We start from the raw sequence: 22,613 nt of genomic DNA, 5'->3' as shown, positions 1-22,613 counted from the left end.
AACATTTAGAATTGTACAAACAGATAGTGGCATAATTTGGATTGAAATTGAGGTTTCCCACAGAGTTTACTACTTTCTTTGCTTGATTATAAGACCAAAATCAATGTAAATTGCCCTCTTACAAAGCACCAATTTTGACATATTTTTCAACACATAAAAACCCTCCAGAAGCTCACAAGTCAGCCTAATTGTAGGTGTGCTGAAGATCAATTTAATAGGGAGCTTGCTTGTGTACTCTAGTAAGCATTTTACCACATTTCCCAGCATGATGCTACTGAAAATCAGGAATATAAAACTGTTTTGTTCCATGCCCTTATTAAATATTTAGTAACTTATTCCACGATTTGGATGACTTCAGATCATTGAAGTGGATTATCACCCAAGCTGCACAGGTCTATGAGGTACCCCCGAAAACTGCGCCAGTCACAATTAAGGAAGCTGAGGAAAAGAGTGCACTTCCATTTGACTTAGAAATGGGGGAATACTTACTCCTCTGCTGTTAAATATACTAACAGCCAAAGAAGACTCTCTGTTCAAAGCCAACTGACTAGTCCTCTACCTGGTCTGCAAATAGGGTTAAAGGTTGAACAATTGACAGAGAGCATTGGTTAACTGATGAGATCCCAACAGGGACATCCTAATTCTATTGCTGCTAGGAAAACTGTACAACCTGAATCAACAGGTCAAAGTGGACAATGACAGGAGAAAAATATTCCAAATGAAAATGCACAAGGAGAAGAGGAAAAGGGGGATAGAATAGGAAAGATATGCCAGGCCATATAGAAAGTTTAATTTATGATCCTCGAAAATACCCTGAGTTTGCAGAAATAAATTGGTAAAGGCCAGTAGTGACATCTCTTCATTCCTTGAGAGAAAATAAAATAAAATAAAGAGAAGTCTTGCTGCCATTATCTTAAGGAGAAAACAACTTTTACTGATCTTGTTAAAAAACAGGTTTTTGAATACATTTCAATGTGTTGTTATCTTTTAAACACACCACTGATCCTGTCATCACAAGTGCTGTTGCTAGTTTTATTGAAAGAGTACAGTTTATTAGATGCATCTACATGAACTTCCAACAACGATAGACACCTTTAGTGTCTTTTGTTTGTGAATTCGCCTTTTACCTTTTATTATTTTGACTATTTTCTTCTTTTTTACCAAGGTATTTGCAACTCTTTTTTATTATGTACAGAGATGTAAGATTTCTGAATAAATATTGATAAAAACAAAGGGAAGGCCAGTAAAGACAAAAATGTGACAATCATGTTTAAGAAAGACGAGAACCTACAGAGATACAGCAAGCAGTTTTCTCTTATAAACACTAATTGCCATCTCCAAAAGAACAACAAATCAAACTAAGCACTAAACTCATGAGACCAAAAAGAAGAAAATACAAATTAAATAGGACTGAGAGAGGAAGGGGCGCTGTTGAGCGTGAATAAAATGGCCGCCTGAACCTGCGGCTCTGCAGCCCGCTGACATACCGCAGCAATTCTCGCATCCTCTTCTGGCACCTTGCAGCACCAAACTGGCCACACAAGTTTCCTGACAGATACTGCACATGCTGTTCAATGTTTTACTGGATTGGTGACTCCTCCGCTGAGGAATCCTACTTGGCGCTGCTCTGAGTGGTCTGCTAAATGTGACATAACTTGACTGCAGATCTGCTGAGGAGACCTGTGAGAGGGCACTGATGTGCGGGAGCCCCGGACATCTTGAAGGGCTGTCTGGCCTACAGGTATCACCCCCACTGCAGCGACTTCGCCCCGCCTGGATCATAACAGGGCCATCATCCGACGCCAGCTTTCTAGTAAACTGAGGGCCATCTGCGGAGCACACCGCCTGCTCTATCTAGCCCACTGCCTGCAGTAGCACTCCCCCCCTTGCCCCATTCTGCAATCGACCTGCTGGCTGTGGGAATTGGCCCACCATCTGCCACTCCAGAGCTGAAACCTTTCTAGAATTGGCGATAGGTGGCACCCTCGCTCCGGGGGGCTGGCCGGCGCCAGAGCGGCGCAATGCAGGGAGCAGCTGGATCCTAAAGTATTCTGGTGAGTTCCCGTACGGCCGCCCCTCCTCACCTTCACCCACACATATATTGCACCAGAGGGACCTGCCCACTACCAGACTGCAGACAACAATTGCTGCTTCTTTTGCAATCCCCCGACCCATATTGTCCTTCTTATTTGGCTTTGCCGTACTGATAGTGTGCATCTGCAGTGCCCGCCCGGACTGGCTGTCCTGCTCCTCCCGCGACAGTGCACCGCTGCGCTACCCACCACTGAGACCCGCTGGGGGTTTGGGATGACCATAGTGCCTTATCCCTGTGCCTGGCACTTGCTCCACTGTGCACCGGCTTTTGCCAGGAGCGCCACCTGACTACTTCAACCTCTCCTGGTCCAGGCTGGATACTCTGGGCTTGGATGCCCTCTTCAGAAACCGTGCTGTTGCTGTGCCTTGGCAGGCAGCCCCACGCCTGTGCACGCTGACTCCTGCTCATCCCCTGCTGTGTATACTTGCACCAAACTCTTGGGACCTCAGGTTTCACTCAACTGCTGGAGCCTGTCGCTGCATCATCATCCTGACTTACCTCCCCACCGCTCTGTCTACTGGCCCCTACGGGACTCCAGCCCTTCACGATACTCTGTTCACCACAGCGCCACTGATCGGCACGCTTCCACCAGATTACATCCTTGCATTATCTCCACTCTCTGCTATCTCTGCGCTTCTGGACACTCGACCCTGGCGCTTCTGCAGGGGTGCCGTATTGGTGCAGAATTGCCCTGGGGTTGGCAACTGGTGTCCATGTACCTTGTTATGCCTCGCTCATACACCATTCCACACCGGAGGTGCAGCCTGGCTGCAGCCCCACAGCGGAGCCTCGGTCTTCACTAAAGTGGATCCCCCACTCTGACCATTCACCGGTCCCACCCTCTTCATAGGCGAACACCTGAAGGTTGCTTCTTGCTGTGTGCTAATCTACTGGCCCTGCAACCGTCTGCTTATTTTAACTAGTACTGGCTGGACCATTAGCGAAGCACCACTGTGACAGTGCCGGACCTTGCAGGAGTGCTCTCTGAGACTGGTTTGCCCCTTGCCCCAATTGGTTGCTGTGGCCCCTGCTGCCTGCCCCTGAATACACATACTGAGTGCAACCAGTCCCCGGCTGTCCCTTGCAACCTCTGCACAGTTCCTAGACCCCAGTGATACGCATGCATACACTGTGTAACCCTCACGCTCCACCTGTGCTCACCTGGCATTAACTGAGCTTCTCTATGCACTTGAGGAGTGATCTTCGACCCCACTTGCGGGTTCAACGTAATTACCCTTCCTGCTCTCGGCGAGGTGGTTACCCCCATCTCTGGCTCACCCCTCTTGGTTCACCACTCTGCCTATCATCTTCTTGCCGTGCTCCTACACCTACCACCAACCTCCTCTCTCTCAACGATTGCACAATTATGGCCATAGGTGGGGGCAAGAAGCAAAGTTCCATAAACATGTTCGCCAAGACCAACTCCAAGGATTCTGTGGGTATGGGTGATGCAGTGGCCTGCCCCTCCCCCATGCCAACGATGAACCCATGGAGCCGCAGAAAATGATGGACTTCATACGGGAGGGGTTCACGACTTTGAATATAAAACTTGATGACATGAGGGGCACGATCGGTGCCATAAAGGCCCAAATGGAGAAGACTGATTCCTGGGTCGAGACCAGGGTTGGAGTGGCGGTGGACGACATCACTGCATTAAGAACTGACCTGACAGCACTCACTAAACAGCTGGAAAGTTTTAGTAAGAACGAGTCCAGATCAAGACGCAACATCTGCATCAACGGTGTCCCCGAGGACATTACCCATGCCTCTATGGAATATTTTGTTGAGCGCACTCTCCTTTCTTTGCTGGATGGCCCCAAGTTGTCACCTCATTTTGCCATAGAGTGGGCCCATAGATCCCCCCTTGCCCAATCATCGCTAGAGTTTTGAACTATTGAGGCTAAGATGCTTTGATGCGTGCGGCCACGGCTAAGGGGAGGCTGACACTGGGTTTGAACAAGGTTCACCTTTATCCTAACTTCTCTGTGGCAGTACAGCAGGAGCACAAATCCTTCCTAACTATGAAAAGTAGGCTACGTGAGCCCGGGGTTAGCTATGCCATGATGATGCCCGCAAGACTTAGTTTCGAGCACTCAGAGAAGACGTACTTCTTTACGATACCTGAAGAGGCAACAAAGTTCTTGCATCAGCCCTTTCCGAGCTGACCTCTACAGCCCATTAGCAATGTTCTTGTTGTTTACCTTGGCCTTAGCTAATGTACCGTTTTGGGCGGGCGACTATCCTCCTGCAACAGGCCTGGAGAGGCCGCTATCCTCTGCCCTATGCCCTGATGTTGTTCACATGTTATGGTGTCTCTTATACTTGCCACATAGTTTGCTGCTGTGTTGAGAAGCGGGCTTCTCGCGACAGACAGCGCCCCCCATGAAATGGTTTCATTTACCTTTGTTTTGTGGTTTTCACCCTCCTGGTTGGGAGGGGTGGGTGATGTCACGTGGGACGGGTTACGGGTTATTGAAAATGCTTGGCGCGGATGATGAGACTGTCGGATGGAATAGTTCCAACTTTGATGGCTTTAGGGGGTGTCACCCTGGTGGCCTCCTTGATCACACTGCTTTTTATCCAAAGGTACTAGATGACGGCTAACACACTAGGATGTATGAGCTGGAATATTAGAGGGCTAGGTAATTACACTAAAATGCGGAAGCTTCAGCTATATGTAGAGCAACATAAACCTGCATCCTCTTCCTGCAAGAGACACACTCGATAGCAGTGGGCTGCGAGCTGTTCGCTAAGAACTGGGGCCAGCAACGATACTATACACAGTACTTGACCCAAAGTAGAGGTGTCATGACTGTGATTCACAAATCGATACAATATGTATCGAAAACCACTCGGGTTGATCCCTTGGGGAATTACGCTCTGCTGCATGATGTTTTGGCTGGCCTTGAGGTGGTGTTGCTTAATATATACAGACCTAACATAGATGATCCAGACATGCAGATTGCGGACATGCTCGCGCTCTATTCCCGTGCTCCGATTCTGTGGGGGGGGCACTTTAATACTATTGTGCACCTCTGCCTAGATAGATCCGGGAGCAAGGCCCGTCAATTAACTAGAGCCACACGTGTGATCCTAGACAGAGGGACCTGGGGGTGGTAGATGCCTGGAGAATATTACATCCACAAACACGAGATTACACATTTTATTCAAGTGTCCATGACTCACACTCCAGAATTGATTGCTGGCGTCCTGAAAAAAACATACCTGTGATGCAGGCATACTCTCACTAATGTATTTGGATCACTCCCCAATCACATTAACCCTGGCCTGGAACAGCAGACAATCCCCTTGGCGTTCATGGAGGCTCAAACCGCAGGCACCTTTGGACCGGTGAGTGCGTGAGAGATTATTTTGACATTAACACGGGCACAGTCGACTCTCTCGCTACTCTTTGGGATGCCTTTCAATCTTATATCAGGGGCATGGCTCTGGCCAAAGAAAGGGGATCCTCACGGCAATACGTAGGAGCATCCAGAATAGTGAGGCTTCCCTGAAATGCCTTGAAACAACTTATGCTTTGGACCCTTCCCCTGTAGTCCTAAGGGAAATAAAAGATGTACTGGATGTATTTAGGGACGCGGCTGATAGAGAGCTGTAGTTTCTCGATAGCCCTGCCACTGCTCGTCTATACGGTGAGCGTGAAAGACCAGGCTGGTTGTTGGCAAGACTTGTCCGTCAAGAAGGGGGAGACCGACAAATTCCACTGATCAATGTTCGAGATGGGTCACTGGTGCACACTGATATCAGAGTTAATTAATTGCTCTGCTCCTTTTATTCTACACTATACACCAATAACAATGAGGTGCCGCTCTCTACTATAGAAACGCTCCTGGATGGGCTACCGCTGTCGGTACTTTCTGCTGAAACTAGGGACGCCTTCAAACTACCGCTCGACACTGGAAATAGCACACACAATGGAAGACCTGCCTTCCGGGAAGGCCCCTGGCCCTGACGGGGTAACCATGGACTTCTATAAATGTTACAAATCCACCCTGGTACCTCGTTTGGCAGCCTTATGGTAGGAGTGCTGTGTCCTTAAGGTGCCACCCCCTGCTCTTAGAAAGGCAGTGATAACAGTCCTTCTTAAGCCCGGCAAGTCAACCGTTCACTGAGGCTCATGTCGGCCCCTATCATTAATATATAGCCATATCAAGATATTTGCCAAAGCCATTGCTCTTAGACTCACTCAATATATGATGCACCTGATACATACTGATCAATCTGGCTATGTTCCCGGCCGCTCCACCGCCCTAAATCTACAACGATTATTTAATATCCTATCTCAAGTCGACCTGGATATACAAAAGGTCTTTGACTCCGTGTTCTGGCAGTTCCTTTGAGCAGTTCTGAGGAAAGGCAACTTTGGCCCCCATTTCATTTCATGGATACAGCTACTCTATGAGCAACTGGTTGCAACCATGCGCACTAACAGTCGGCTCTCAACAACTTTTGATATATGTAGGGGTACCAGACAGGGTTGTCTGCTCTCACCGCTCATATTAACTATAGTTATGGAGTCCATGGCCGATTTCCTCAGCCAGAAGCACTCCCATAGGGGAATACGCATATCAGGAGCCCCGAAATTATCTCATTATTGCCGACGACACGCTCCTATACATCAGAAATCCGGAACTTCACCTTGATCCCGTTATGCAAGCTATCAACTATTTTGGCCAATTATCTGGCTTTCGGGTCAATCGGGCTAAATCCGAACTCTTTCCCCTGACCGATGCTACTCCAGCCCCTGCTGACCCCAAGGGATTTGCATGGGCCCCCACAGAAATAAAATACCTCAGGGTCATGGTCACAAGGCACCAAGACTCGCTATACGAACTAAACTTCGGTTCCTACTTACACCAATTTAGGCCCAAACTGCGCACTTGGGCTAAGTTGCCCATCACCCTAGCCGGTAAGGTGTCTCTGCTTAAGATGATCATACTGTTTCAATTGCTATAGCGATTTCTGAATGTGCCCCTGTGGCACGGGACTGCACTGTTCGCGGAGCTTCGATCAATGGTGAGCAACTTCTTGAGGCACTCCGGTGCTGTAAGACATAAATGGTAAATACTAGCATGCGTTCAGGAGGCCTAGGGGCCCCCGACTTTGAGAAGTACTGGCTTGCTGCCCAAGCTCAGTATGCTACATGCTGGTTCGCAGAGGGCCCATCATTACCGCACGTAAGAATCTAGCGATACGCTGCATGATCTAGGAACCTCCGCTCGCTCATTCTCCCCCCGCTCTGGAGGGACCCAGGTGCCCCCAGCCCGGCTGCTGCTGCCATTCTAGCCTGGGACAAAATAAGGAGGAAGACCGGGAACTCATTCCCATTCCACAGGGACTTACCTCTGTGGAACATCATATCAGGTTTCCCCAGGGTGGGTAAGACTACGGCTGCCATGTGGGTCACAGAAGACTACTCTACTCTAGGTGATATGTAAGGGACACGCTTCTTTGTACCGTGGGCCAAACTGTGTGGGGGCCCTGGTAGATGTTCTTCATGTTGGCTACAATACGTAGAGCTACAACAAGCATTCAAACTGTCTTGGCCTGGGGTTCCCTCTCAGCCCCCAGATGATGCACTTATAGCTGTTGTCATCGGAAGCACATTACCTACAGGTGCTGTATCCGGCCTGTATAAGCTACTTCAAGAGTGTATTAATAAGCCACTCATTAGGCTCCGCAAGGTGTGGAGTAGGGACCTTATGGTAGACATAATCGATGAAAGATGGGAGGCCATGTGTATTTCAGACCCGCCGGGTCTCTCTTAATGCACAATTCTGTTTGATCCAATTTAAGGTACTTCACAGGTTTCATTATACCCCCGCCAGACTCCATATCATGTCCCATGATCTCTGCTCACAATTCCCCAGATGCCACACAGATAATGCTGACTACTTTCACATACTGGGTTAATGTCTGTGCTGTTATATCTGTAATACTAGACCGAACAATCGATTCAAATACGATGAATTGCTTATTTCACTAGCTCCCTTGGTTTGCTGGCACCACCCATAAACTTGCTAGTCTATGTTTACTCCTTGCTATACGCCGCATATTATTGCTGTGGCTCAGACCCGCTAGGCCCACCATCAATCAAAGGCTTAAGGACGTCACTTGGGCATCGGACACGGAGGAACACTGGATCAGCCTGCACCCAGCAGGCTGCAAGCCACGATACATATGGCCCCCCTTCCGCGCTTAACTACAATCTTTGAATGATGAACCTACAGATGTAACACCTGCACTGTCTCCTCCTAGTCCCGCACATCCTTGTTAAAACTAACTGTCAGCCATGTTCTTTCTTCTTCCTTCATTCTTCTGCTGCCCCCTGTGTATGTGCCTGTACTTAATATGTATTACCATGTTTCTGTTTTTATTAATTGTGCTGCATTATGTAATATCTATTCGGCTGTATTGTTAACCTGTCAAGCATACAATAAATAATGTTTTAAAAAAGAAAATAGGACTGTGAGACTGAAAAACAAGGGTATTCCTTCATCACCAGAATTTTCTAGAGACCACACTCTAAGCAGGGACAGCAACCTGAAAAACCTGAAACATTAGGAGGGACATGGGGGCAGTCCATGTTTAATTTGTGATTTCAAAACGTCTTTTTATTTCTACAGAGTCAATAGCCAACTGACCCAAACCTGAACTTGAGCAAAATGCCCACGTGGTGGTGGCCCAAGGTCAAGTACATAAAACCGCAATCAAATGAAAGAAACATTCAGAACTGTCCACTAACTCACAGTTTCTCTGTAAATTGGGAGTGAAAGATGAAGGTTGTATTTGCACCTATTCAGGTTCAGGGAGAGTGTGACCTATTGGCTAACATAAACACAGGGTCTCAGCCAGCCATGCGCTCTGGGGAAGTACTCAACAACAAGAAAGAGGTGAAAATCATTGCATTACCCTCAAACCCCCACTTGGAGAATTACACAACTTTCATGGAAAAGAAATGGAGCTACCGAATTGGAAACCAAAACAGGTCGACATCAACTCTCCCAATCGTTAATAGTCATGGCTCTCTTTCTTAATGGGAATGATTGACTCTGAAGGCTTTTACCTTTGATAGACTGTGTGAACTCGGCCCACTGGACACAAACCAGTTGCCAAATTAAATTAAAAAGAAGTGCCAATTATGTCACTTTGAACAGTACTTGTAACCTGATTGAAAAGCATCCATACTGAGTAGAAGGTAATTTCTATAATACTTCCATGACATCACCATCATATCAGTGAAGGAACAAGATGATAGGGAAGTAACTTCCACTGAACCTTTACAAATAAATCTTCCACCAAATAATGAGCGGTTTGCCACTCTGAATGGAAAAACATTGAAGTTCTATTCACAGATGTCCTGCAAAGAGGGTTTAGGCCAATCAGAGAATAATTCAGGAGATAAAAGAAGCAATCTAGCTATTACACAGGGAAAAGAAGGGCACATATTGTTCTACATTTAAATTGGTGGAGATGAGGATCTGGTGATCTCAAAACTCTGTTAGACTCATGAAAGAACCTATCAGTGAAAACCTGTTAGACAATTACAAAAACACAATAGAATTCACACATTTAATCTGCTAGATGAATGGGAATCTGGTCTTTACATTATGTATTCAAGACACCTGTTTTTTTCAGGTGTGTGTTGAAAGCCACAATTGGAACCAAAACAAGAAACCATAATTGTTGTGTTGTTATAGACTTCTTATTTTCATATAAGTAATAATATACTACATCTATTAGCAATTAACATGGATTTTATCAGTAGCAAAATCTGGTCCAGATTTGGTGGACACCCAATGGATTTCAATAATCTCAGGAAAGTATTTCCATCAACTCAGTTGCTATCTTTTTTACCCCTTTATTTTGTTGAATTTCTTTGTTGGAATGTTTAACATGAAGAAAGAAAAAAAAAACAGCAACATGTTTTACAAGTAAACATCATTTAGACAACATAACATTATATTTACACAGTTTGTACAAATAGTGTAATAGGCAGGGAATCAGAGAAGGGGAGAAAAAAGAAAGAGCCAAAACGAAGAGAGAATTAAAAAAAGTTTAAAAAAAATCAACACACAGAAATACTTCAGATATACAAGTCATTAAAGATATTCCATATAGCATAACATTTGGGGGCTTTTTAAAATCTCTGATAAATCACTTTTCTCTACTTATAGTTAAATCCTGCAACCAGCCATCTATGGAAGGCCTAGTATCACTCTTCCAACATTTTAGGATCTGTTTCTCAGTTACCAACAGTGCTCTATAAGCACCATGCAGTTGAAGTTCAAGTGAAGTTAGTTATTACTCCTGGAAATACTTTGCCTATAAAGATTAGGAAAGGACAAACCTTGCTTATTGAAGAAGCTTATGAAGATGACACCATTCAAAAATTGGTTGACAATGGTGATGCCCAAATGTCATTTTGTTCAAGAACCTTGATTGGTAAGGTAATTGATACCAAAAATGTTTCATTAGACCTACCAAATCCTATAATTTTTCAAAAAACATAAGATTGTTATAACAATACCAAACCAACGCTCTATACTCAAAAAGAATCCCTGTGCCCTTATGGAGTGTGGGGCATTACCTTTTATAATTTGGAAGATTAAATAATTTTCTGAATTACCAGTAACTATCTTGTTACAAAGGAATAATTAAGCCAGCTAGATACTATATAGATATCTCCATCCAACTGGAAGATACTTCAGAAATTGCTACTCTGCAAATGTTCCCAGGTTACCCCCAGATGGTTGAAGAGCAGATCAGTCTGACTGATTTCTATGATATGGATGAATAAGGAACACAATTGAGAGAAGTGTTTCTGGATTTCCAGAAATGTTTCTCTGCCAATTGATATAACTGGACATACATCTACAAATAATGTGCAATGGCACAAAAATACCTATGGACCCTGACGTGGCAACAGTATTTGTAAGAGTGTACAGGTTGCCTCTCAAATCCAATGAATCATTGTTTGAATGTTCCTAAGGGATTTCTAATTTTGGATCATCTCTGTGGATTATCTGAAATTTGGAATCCCTCAGGACCATTCGTACAACCCATATTACCTTTAATAATGCTGTACTAGAAACATCAAAACCATATACACAATGGAGACATATGGGAACTAAAGAAGGTGGTATAAATGCCAAGGTGGACTCCACCTTACATTGATCAGGGGACTTGCATGGTTCCAAGATTCTAGAGTTTACTCTTCTCACACCATGATCACTCGATTGTGGACTGTGTCTGTACTCTGTGAACACCAGTATAAACTTGCCTTTACTTTTAAGAGCAACAACATGTATGGACTCATACACCGAGTAGATACATTAACAGTGGGAGCATATTCAATATATTATATGGACAGTCAGACAGAGGAGACAGACTAGTGGACTCTATTGAACAAATGACTTTATTCACCAACTTAAAGAAAACGTGCTGTAGGCCCTATTGTTATGATGAGTTCCCCAAGCTAAAAAACAGTAAATGGGTGCTCGACAGAACATCTTACAAAAATACACTCTGTCCTCTGTCGAAAGCTATGCTAACCCATCTCTGCCCTACCACTAAGAAAGAAAGAAAGAAGCAAAGAAAGAAAGAAAGAAACAAACAAACAAAGAGAGACTAACAGTTAGCAGTGGCCAAATTGGCAGTAAATCTGTGACGCACTGTTACCATTCCGCCAAATTTCAGGTCACTGAAAATGGGCACTAATTTTGTCAGCAGAATTAGCCCCGGCAAGTGCAATTACTGCAGAAATACAGTCAACAATTGGCAGTAATTCCACCAAAAATGCAGTGCAGTTACCTCCACCAAAAAAGTGGGGGTCAACACACCCAGGTGATGGGAATCAAGCACAAGTGCCAATAATACCCTCCTAGAGTGTATTTAAGGTCCACACCCTCCTCAGACACACTTCCAAGCAACATGCAGCCACAAGTAGAAGTGGATTACGGTATCCCCAACCTGCTGCTGTTCACTGAGCTCCAGAAACATGTAGCGCAAACACGTGGAAGGATACAGGTTGCACAAATAGAGAGGAGATGTGTGTTGCAGAGGATGCCTGTACCACATGTCCATTCGTCCCCATGGGCTCTGACTCATGACCAATTGGTCTTGCTGTATCGCTTGGACAGGAACACCGTAGGAGAACTGCCGACCCTCATGGAGGCAGATCTCCAGAGCGCCATACACATCAGAAACTGCAATCCCACCACTACATAGGTTGGTGTCTGTCCTTCACTTCTGTGCCACAGGTGCATTCCATCAGACTGTGTGAATGCTGCATAGTTTGTTCCAGCCACCATTCTCAATAGGCCTTGCGCAAGTGTTGGACACGCTCATGAGGCATGCTCATTGACACATTTTGCTGCTCACCACCCAGGCCCAGGTGCATGCAGCAAAGGCAATATTCTATGGCATCACCCATTTCCCTAATGTCATAGGAGCACTTGACTGGGGAGCCTGCATATAGGACTCGTAAACAGCAGCATATAATGAACATCTACATGACCTGTGATGCAAATCTGCCCATCAGCCACTACTGCACACGTTTCTCAGGTTCTACACAAGATTTCATGGTCTTGAGAAACAGCACTCTCCCTGCTTATATGGACACACACTGAGAACAGTCAACCGGGCTCTTGGGTAAGTACGACATCTGATGATGATGAGGCAGAACAGAGGAACACATGTAGACAGGCATGAGATCACATGTGAGAAAACAAAATCCGCCATTAACCATAATACATGTGGCACTCAGTAGCACATGGCCCTAAATCCAACTAACGCTGGGCACCGAGAACATACTGTATGCTCCTGCATGTGCCCACATACAGCCACTACAATCCCTCCAGCCCCCTGCAGTACAGGGAGTCAGTCCTACACACATTTCCACCACCAGGACAATAGTGAATGAAATTTGCAGGCAGAATTAAAATTGTAATGCTAAACACTCTTCTCCCTGCCTGCTGTAGGTGACTCAGGTTATCCCCAGCTACCATGGTTGTTGACACCGGTGAGGAACCCTGGTGCATGCAGGAGACAGCCGACAATGAGGACCAGGACATGCATAGAATGCACATTTGGACTTCTTAAGGGAAAGTTCAGGTGCCTCCAGCAGACAGGTTGGGCACTAATGTACACTCGTGAAATACTGAAATACTGTGTACAATTGCTGTCACTTGTGCTATGCTGCACAACACATGCATACGCCAGAATATACCCATGCCTTCAAATGAGGACATTTCACGCCCAGACTCAGATGGTGAAGAAGATACAGGTGACAACAGGCACCTCACAATAGACATGAGGAATTGTGGGAAGAATGTATTTTCCAGCATTACATCATGGACAACTATTACTCAAAGTACATATAGACACCTGTCACTGTACATTTAACTTCAACTCTATTCACATCCCCCTCTTCACACCCTCATCCCCAACACTATCCCCTCCCCACACCCTCATCCCCAACACCATACCCCTCCCCACACCCTCATCCCCACCACCATCCCTTCCACACACCTGTGGTCTCCAATCTGTCCCAAAAAAGAGTCTACTACCTCCTCTTCTTGTGGCCTTTCTGTGTATATGTGGTTGAATACCTAATGCGGTGCTGGGAGCCCCTTGGTGGCATGCTTGCCACTGAGCTCTCAGTAGGAGTGGCCAACACGGAACTAGCAGCTCCACTACCCCGGAGGTGCTGCATTGTAAGTGTGGTAGCCTGGGACACTGTCGCATGTGAGGCCCACATTTGCTCAGCCAACTCCCTAACCCTCTGACTCATTAGGGTGTTGCAGGCAATGGATTCTGCTGTACATTGACAGACTGTCCAAGTAAGTGGCCACCTGCCTGGAGGCACAGAGCAAAGCAGCATGCATTGCCTGGGAGTGTGCCAGTTGCTCCTGGGCTATTTGTTGCATTGACTCCTGCCACTGCTCGATCTGGGAGAGCCTCTCCCAGATGGCATGTATTATGTGGTCCTCGACTGGCCCGAGAAACAGATGGGGGAGCTTTACCTCAACACCAGATGCCCGGCCTGCTTGCTCCTCATCATCCTGACCTTGGGAATCTGTGTCCTCAGGACGTTGACAACACAGTGCACAGCAGGATTAAAAGGGAGATGGGTGATATGCTGGGCAGTGGGGAAGAATCAGAGGACATCTGTCTCACAGGGGAAGCGGCAGAGGTTTAGGCAGTGGTGGCAAACTCTGGTTATGCATTGTCAGTGGGTGAGGTGGCCTGCTTCCATGCCTGCATGTTGTCGGTACTTGGGTGGGTTGGGTGGTCCTATGACTCTACAGTAGTGGTGGGAGGTGGCTAAGTGGTAGTAGAGATGCTTCAGATATTTATTTAATTAGTGCTCAAAGAGCAGATCCAATCACTGGAAAATTGTAACATTACTTCTAAGAACCAGAAAAATGTCCTTTATTTGAAAAAGATTATAAGGTGACAGAAGATTGGAGGGGTTTAATAAAATTCCAGAAGATGTTTCAAAAGATGGACTGCCGTTTAGGAAGCCTGAACCCGGACACGATCAATGGGCAGTACCTCCATCATTCAGAAGCACAATGTTAAAACACGTCCAATGCAGGTACTGCACGTTAGAGAGGATTTTAAAAGACAGTGGAGATGCTATCTGAGGCTGCTTACTAGCCACACATGGGCCAAGAACTAAACATATATTTAAAGTGTTGTCTGGTATGGTTTGTGTTCCAACCAAGTTCTCCCACTCACCTGGCTCCTCTACAAAAAAGAGGAATTAGATTACTGTCTTCCGACCGACAGATGGATTTCACTGGACCAGTGACTTGTTCTGCATGTGGAAAAAATATATGTTGATTGTTGCTTGTCTATTTACTAAGTGAATTGCATGTATCACAGACCCAAATAGTTAGCAGAGACAACTGCCACTTTATTAATCAACCACGTCTTTTCTCGTTTTGACCTTCCTCAAAGGATTGCATCCGACCGGGGTAGTCACTTCAGCGGTGACGTGATGACTAAGGTGTGGAAAATTCTAGGATTGAGAAATCTATACTTCACCTATCACATGGCATCTAGCAGGAGGGGGTGTAGAGCGATAGATCAAGACAATTGTGGGAATTCTGAAGATGTTTGTGGTGGATGTGGACTCAGTTGGGATTTACGATTACTACTGTTTCTGATGGCTCTCAGGTCTACCCCTACTTCAGCCACTCGAATGACCCCTTTGAACTCATGAATGGTAGAAAGAATTGTATTACCTCTGCATCTCTTGTACCAAACAAAAGATGTTAATTATTGCCTAGAATAGTGATTCATGTTTGTTTTCCTATCTATGTGCAAATTGGAATTAAAACATTAAAAAGATAACAGCAGCCAGGTTTCAATTTTCTTTCTGTAGACAAGCTGCCTGTATTTATTTTACATAGTGTAGGTGTCACCTACAGCATTTAAATAAATATTCTCATTAAACAGGCTGTTTCTTTTCCAAGTGTGGGGTGGTATTGTTACATTGAAGGAGTATTAAATTAGGTTCATGTGTCTGTAGAAAGAATCCTTATGAAGCTAAATATACTCCATAGATAGATGTCATTACTGCCAGCACTATACAACAATAGGCAACATCACAACGTCCCTGATGATTCTAAAAGTGCAGTGAACTGTTTAGCAAGAACATCCTTCACTCGGACAGCCTGCCAATGAAGTACGGATAAATCAGATAAACCAAAAAGCCGCAGATTGACTACTTCTTTACCTTTAAGCCAGTAATCCCTTCAATCCCAACCAACAGTGTTTCCACTGGCATCTTATTGGTAAATGAGTCAATTATAAGACACCGCACTTCAAGCACAGAGAACACAATGGCAAAGACCTGTTATTTCTCCATAAACGGCTGTTCAAATTCAAACCTAACTCAACTCTCAGATAAGGACTAGCCCCCTTGCTCAAGAAACACTTTTTTTGACAGAGCGTAACTTATGCCAAACGCGTTCCCCTACTACCATCAGCATTTTGGCACAATCTATTGTACAACTCCACATTTGGGCCAAAGAAGACCATCTTGTCTTGAAAAAAGCACTAAAGAAGTGTTTCAATATCTCAGCAATGAAATCAACCAGTTCTATAACAACTGCTAGATGATACAATAGAAAGTCTTTTAGATAATACAGAGGACCCCAGACCTTCTCTGAAACAACAATAATGCACATCTTTTTTCCCCACGCTGGTTCCTACACATCAATATTCATGGACTTTTTCCATTCTTATCTCCTCAAGTCAGGAAAGGTGTATGTTGGATAGGCCCGGCCAAAACGGACATTTTTTTTAATGATTTTTATTATTTTATAAACAACACTTCAAACATTACAAAAAATAGGACGTTCATGATTAAGCTTCAGACATTATATTGCAGAATGCACTCTTCGGTCCTACCCCCACCCACCCCACTAACTTGAGCCATTGTACCCATGTCATCTACCTATACATCTTTGGGCGTGTCCACTATCACTATCTCTTCAATGTCATCATCGATGTAGTCGCCCTGGGAGGGACCCACCATTGAGGCCACCAATTGCCTCCATGCTATTAGGGGGCCACGTCCCCCAACCCCCCGGTAACAGCTTCATACCAGGTGGCCGTTCCAGCTTCTGCCCACTTTAAAAGGTCCGCCCACCACATCTCAATTCTGGGCCGATGGGCCGCTTTCCAGCACATTGCAATTCTCTGTTTGGCTAAAATGTAGGCCAGGTCCTTCATGGTGTCTAGTCAAAGGATCAAATCTAAAGGGTCGGCAGGTCAAAGGATCGACACCAAAGGGTCGACAGGACAAAAGGATCGAATTTTTTTAAAAATTATATATATTGTTTTAGGTTTTCATTTAGGGAAAAAAGTAATTTTTAGCAAAAAAAAGGGAGATGGGGGACCCCCCAAAACAAAAAAAATGTGAAAAAAATAAAGAATTCGATCCTTTGACCTGTCGACCCTTTGGTGTCAATCCTTTGACCTGTCGACCCTTTAGATTCAATCCTTTGACTGGCAACCGTCCTTCATCTTGCTAATGTGTCTCAGGTTACGCGGTCTGGTGAAACCCCCAAGCATGCATGCCCAAGACGACTCCACATCCAGCGTGACCCCTTTGTCTGCTAATCGTGTTTTCAGTTCTGTCCAAAACCTACCCACCTCCGGGCAAGCCCAAAACATGTACAGCAACCCAGCCTCTACCTCCACACACCTAGGGCATTTCTGTGTCTCCGGGCCACCAAACCTGGCTATTTTGCTGGGGGTCAGGTATGCCTTATGAGTGACATATAATTGGATCTGCTGAAGTCTCGCGTTTGGGGCACCTTCTTATGATACCTTTGGGCTCTTTCCCATTGTCCATCCGTCATGGGTGCACCCACCTCCTCCTCCCAATCTCGCCTTAGTTGGAGCAACTCCCTCCCCGCCCTGGTGCTCAACAGCTCATATATACGGGATATTTTGTGCCCACCCTCCGAGACATCATACATCGTCTCTATGGTGGCATCAGGTTGTTCCGCAAGCACTGCCTCAGGCCATCGTTCTCTCACAAATTTAAGGATTCTAGAATAAGTGATGTGTTGGCCCTTATGCACCCCGGTGTCCTCCACTAAACTCTGAAAGTCCACTAATGCCGCCTCTTGCCATATATCACCAAGGGTAGCCAGACCCACCGGTTCCCAGTATCTACGGACCCCTTTTATCAGTTGGGAGTCTTCCCCACACAACGCCACTAACGGCACCTGCAGAGAAAACGCGGCCGGGTCTCCCACATTCTGCCATGCCCTACGCCATACCTCCCATCCAAGCACCAACAACCCCACCATTCCTGATACCTTTGATTTAGGCAGCCACACTGTCTCTCTGAGGAAGTAGGGAGCTGGATCCCTACGCAACAACCTAGCTTCAGCCGTTTCCTCTTCAGACAACCATCTTGCCACATATTGCAGCTGACCTGCCATGTAATATAACTCGAAGTTCGGCAGGTGTATGCCCCCCCTGTCACACAAGTTTTGTAATTTCCAGAGGGCCACCCTGTTTCTGGAATTGTGCCAGATGAAACCCCTGCACAGGCTGTGGAGTTTGACAAAAAAGCGTTTAGGGATCACATACGGGATGTTTACAAAAAAGTGTAGCAATCTGGGCAGGACTACCATTTTAAGCAAAGCCGCCCTCCCCATGATGGCCAGGGGCAATCTGGACCAAAATCCCATGCTATTTTTAATACCATCAACTGCCTTCTCTGTATTGTATTTGTGTTCTGCCCCCGTCGAGTGGTATATATCGATACCTAGGTATCGGAACGTCTCGGTTCGCCGTGGTATTGGCAAAACGGGCAGGTTTATCCCTGGGGTGCTTTTATACCTCCCCAGGGGGAATACACTAGACTTCCTAGTATTCACTGCTATGCCCGAGAGGATAGTGTAACGTTCCATCACCTCCAAGACATATTGAAGGATCTCCGCCGGGAAGCGCAGATACAAAAGCATGTCATCGGCGTACAGTGATATAAGGTGAGAACCTCCCACAGTACGGATCCCTATCTCCCTGTAATGTTGTCTAAGGCACACTGCTAGTGGCTCTAACCCTAGGATATATAACATGGGCGACTAAGGGCATCCCTGTCTAGTACCACTGCTAAATTGCCATTTATCTGAAATTATGGGCACCGTTTTAACCCTTGCAATTGGGGAGGTGTACAACATCTTGACCCATCTCAGATATCCCAGCCCCAACCCATATCCTTTCAAGGTCGCCAGCAACCAAGGCCACCTCACTGAATCAAAGGCCTTGACCGGATCCAGCGAGACAATTGCCAGCTTGCCGGGGTCTTTCTCCGTTTGGTCAATAATGTGATGTAATCTCCTATGGTTGTCAGTTATATTCCTACCAGGAACATAGCCCATTTGGTCAGGGTGTATCAATTTGCCAATGACTCGCTTAAGCCTGTTAGCCAGCACAGCTGTAAGGCATTGGCTGTCCAGATTGAGCATCGATAGCGGCCTATATGACCCACAGTCTGTGCTTGGCTTGCCTGGTTTCAGGAGCAGGATGATCACTGCTTCCCGTAGGGATTCTGGCAGCCCCTTACGTTCATAATCCTCATTAAGTATGGCCAGTAGCGGCAGGAGCAACTCTTGTTTATACGTTTTATAGAATTCACTGGGGAGCCCGTCCGATCCCGGGGCTCTGCACGCGGGCAGGTGCTGGATCACTGTCTCTAGTTCATCTGAGGTGATTGGGGCATCCAGGTCAGCACGTTCCAAGTCGTCTAGAAAGGGCAAGCCTATGTCCTTTAGTGTTTCCTAGATCTCCTGGTCTCTATTTCCCCCCCTGTCCTCATACAGGCATTTATAGTATCTGTAGAACTCTTCATTTATTCCCTCTTGAGTATCCCAGATCTGGCCCTCCTCGCCTCTAACTTCTCTAATCACAGGTTGTGGTGTTTCGTTTTTGTATAACCAGGCCAGCAATCTGCCCGGCTTGTCTCCTCCCGCATGCTGCCTTTCCACGTATTTCTTATAGTTCAGCTTACATAATCTATCCCAAAGCTCACTGCTAGTTTGCTGCAGCAGTGTCATCCTCTCACCCTCCTCCCAAGAGTCACTGCCCTTACGCATCATGGCCTCCAGTTCCCTTTCCATTTCTTGTAACTTCTGTGCTATGCCTCCTTGGAGCCCTCTGGATTTTGATATGGCTACACCCCCCACCACCACCTAGAATGCCTCCCACACCGTCCCCACCGATTGCACGCTACCAGTGTTAATATCAAAGTACTCAGTGATCGCCTCCCTCAGGTCCTCCCGGAATCCCGAATCCTGCAGGGCCTCCACTCTTAGCTTCCACGTCGGGATCCGCGCCCTAGGAGGTTGGTATCGCCAATCCAAGACCAAAGGGGAATGGTCCGAAAGCACCCTGGCCTTATATTCCGCGCCCACCATTTCTCCCGCTATCTCAGCCGCGGCGAAAACATAATCCAGCCTTGTGTGCAGACCATGTGGCGCCGCATAGTATGAGTACTAGGTGCAGCCGCCTCCAGACATCTTCGAGCTTAAAGTCCATCAGCAGGGCCTGTAATGCCTTTGCAGCTGGGGTGGGTTTGTCTAGCTTGCTATCTGATCTGTCCATCTTGGGGTTCAAAGTACAATTGAAGTCCCCTCCCCATAGGGTCGCGTCACCCACCAGGGGGCTGATTTTGCCATATAGAGTCCTAAAGTAAGCCGCTGTATCATGAATAGGGGCGTATAAGTTTACAATGCTCACTTCTCAGTTTTCCAGCATCCCCTGCGCAACAATCATCCTGCCTTCCGGGTCCACCGTCGACCGAGTCAGCTGAACGGTATGTTTGGTGCCACCCATATGATGACTCCCCTAGCGTAAGCTGAATATGTAGCTCCCGTGACACCCCCCCTCCATTTCTTCTTGACCACCTCCAGTTTCTCTCTAGTGAGATGGGTTTCCTTTAATAATGCTATATCAATCCTCATCCTTCTTAGGTATATCATTACTTTATTGTGCTTTAGGTAACTATTGAGACCCCTCACATTCCAGGTCACCACTCTGAGGCTACCCGACGCCATTTATCTGATGTCCCGTCTCCTCTCCCAGTCTCCCCTCCCACCCCTGATGACACAAAAGTTTGGCTCGCTCCCCTCCCGCTCCCAACAAACTCCCCTCCCCCCATTCCCCAACTTCAAACCACTGCACACCGCCCCTACCCTCCCCGCTCCCCCAACTTCGAACGCAACCCCAACAAGTGCCCAGCTCCATCCCTGGATCTCAGCCCCCCCCCGCGTTTGGTTCTGTCTTGGAATGCCCAGGCCAGGAACTCAGCAGGGTGTCACCAGACTACCGGTGACCTAACTAAACTTCTCGTTATGGGGGTGTGAGGTCTGGCTCCGTAAAGCTCCCATACTAATGCCAACGTTTTCAGTGCCAACGGATCATACTTATAACTATTGCCCTGGGCGTACTCCCCAGCAGGTTATATACAGTGCTATATTCAAGTCCCATTGTCATAAGCTGTGGCACCCTGGGTGCTCCAGACGCATATTACTTACTTATCTTCGCCTCCTCCTTCCTGGATACCCGGTTCTTGTGGGCAACTCTGCGCATCCAACCATCCCATGGCGTCCTCCGGGGTTTCAAAGAACAAGGTTCTGCTCTTGTGAAACACCTTCAATTTTGCTGGATAGATCAACATGTACCTGTGGCCCGCTTCCCGAAATCTTCTTTTCACAGACCCAAAGTTCCAAAACGGACATTTATTCAAAAACACTCCACAGTAACACGTGCATCATGTTTCTCATCTTCGCACATACTCTGGAAATCCAGAATCCATGTTGACGAACCCAGGAGGACATATCCCACCTGGGGGCTTAGAGCTAAAAAATATGCACAATTTTAAACCACATTAAAACACAAAAGGGATATGGGTCCAAAAGGCTCTTCCGCCCATACTTTCTGCATAGTTTTTAGCCCTCCCTACTTAGATAAGACAATATTTTAACATTTAATATTCAAGGAAGCAGAGAATCCACTGACCTGTACTGCTTGATATATATCCACATCTCGTTTCCTCCACAGGTATAGTTCTATTTGTTTCTTTATCCCAGTTCTGATATACAAGGGGTACTCCATCTTCCCAACTGCAGTGACAATGTTAATGAGTGTTTATCCCATAGAATATTCTTAAAGTATTAATCTTTGTACAATGTACAATAAACAGTCACATTAAACAGGCAACAATTGAAGTTATAATACAATGTTATGTCTAAATATGGGATATTAAACAAGACATGCTGAAAACAACCTCAGTATCAGCATAGAGGATCCTGTGAAAAACCATCCATTGACATAGTGATAAAGCAGTTTGGCAGCGCAAGATGGCAGCCAAACAGAAATGTGCATCATGTGGGCAAATGGCATATGATCACATGAATAGGCAGAGGTGGCATTCTGTATTATTTGTTAAAAAGCTCTGATAAAATATCTATTTTTTTATGAACGGTTGAATGGCAGATGTTTTCTTGAACATATACATTATGACCCAGGCGGTAAGTTACCGCCTGGGCCGTGACTTTACCACCATGGCGTAAACTACGTTTACGCCATGGTGGTTGGCGGACTTACCTCCCCATTCCGACCTTGGCGGGGCGGTAAGTCCCCAATCCCCATTTACCCTTCCCCATTCCCATTTTTGCCCCATAGGGCATAATGGGAGTGAGGAAGGCGTTAATTACGCCACCGTAAATTACGGTGGCGTAATTAACTCCATGGTCCCTTAGCGCCATGGATTTTAACACCTGCTAAAAGCAGGTGTTAAATCCGCCATGGCGCTAAGGGACCTCGTACTCAGGCGGTAAGGGTCGGCGCTGTTTACGCCGTCGTAAAACCCTTACCGCCTGAGTCGTAATGAGGCCCATAGCCTCATTAAATAACAACAACCAAATAATAAGCCCCTTGTATTATTTAGACAATGAATATA

At 46.1% G+C, this 22,613-nt stretch overlaps 1 protein-coding gene across 2 annotated transcripts in view; it reads right to left on the bottom strand.

Moving 5' to 3' along the window:
* The window catches only part of PLA2R1 (phospholipase A2 receptor 1), a 1,951,179-nt gene that overhangs the window by 589,299 nt on the left and 1,339,267 nt on the right, over positions 1-22,613 (bottom strand). For both annotated transcript variants that reach the window (XM_069616352.1, XM_069616351.1), the window contains one exon: positions 21,671-21,774. In XM_069616352.1, the coding sequence (XP_069472453.1) occupies positions 21,671-21,774 (104 nt within the window). The remainder of the gene's footprint in view (positions 1-21,670; positions 21,775-22,613) is intronic.

This window comes from Ambystoma mexicanum, chromosome 9 (assembly GCF_040938575.1).
Source record: "Ambystoma mexicanum isolate Mex_15411 chromosome 9, UKY_AmexF1_1, whole genome shotgun sequence".
Classification (NCBI taxonomy): Eukaryota; Metazoa; Chordata; class Amphibia; order Caudata; family Ambystomatidae; genus Ambystoma; species Ambystoma mexicanum.
This window is presented reverse-complemented; position numbering and strand designations above follow the sequence as displayed.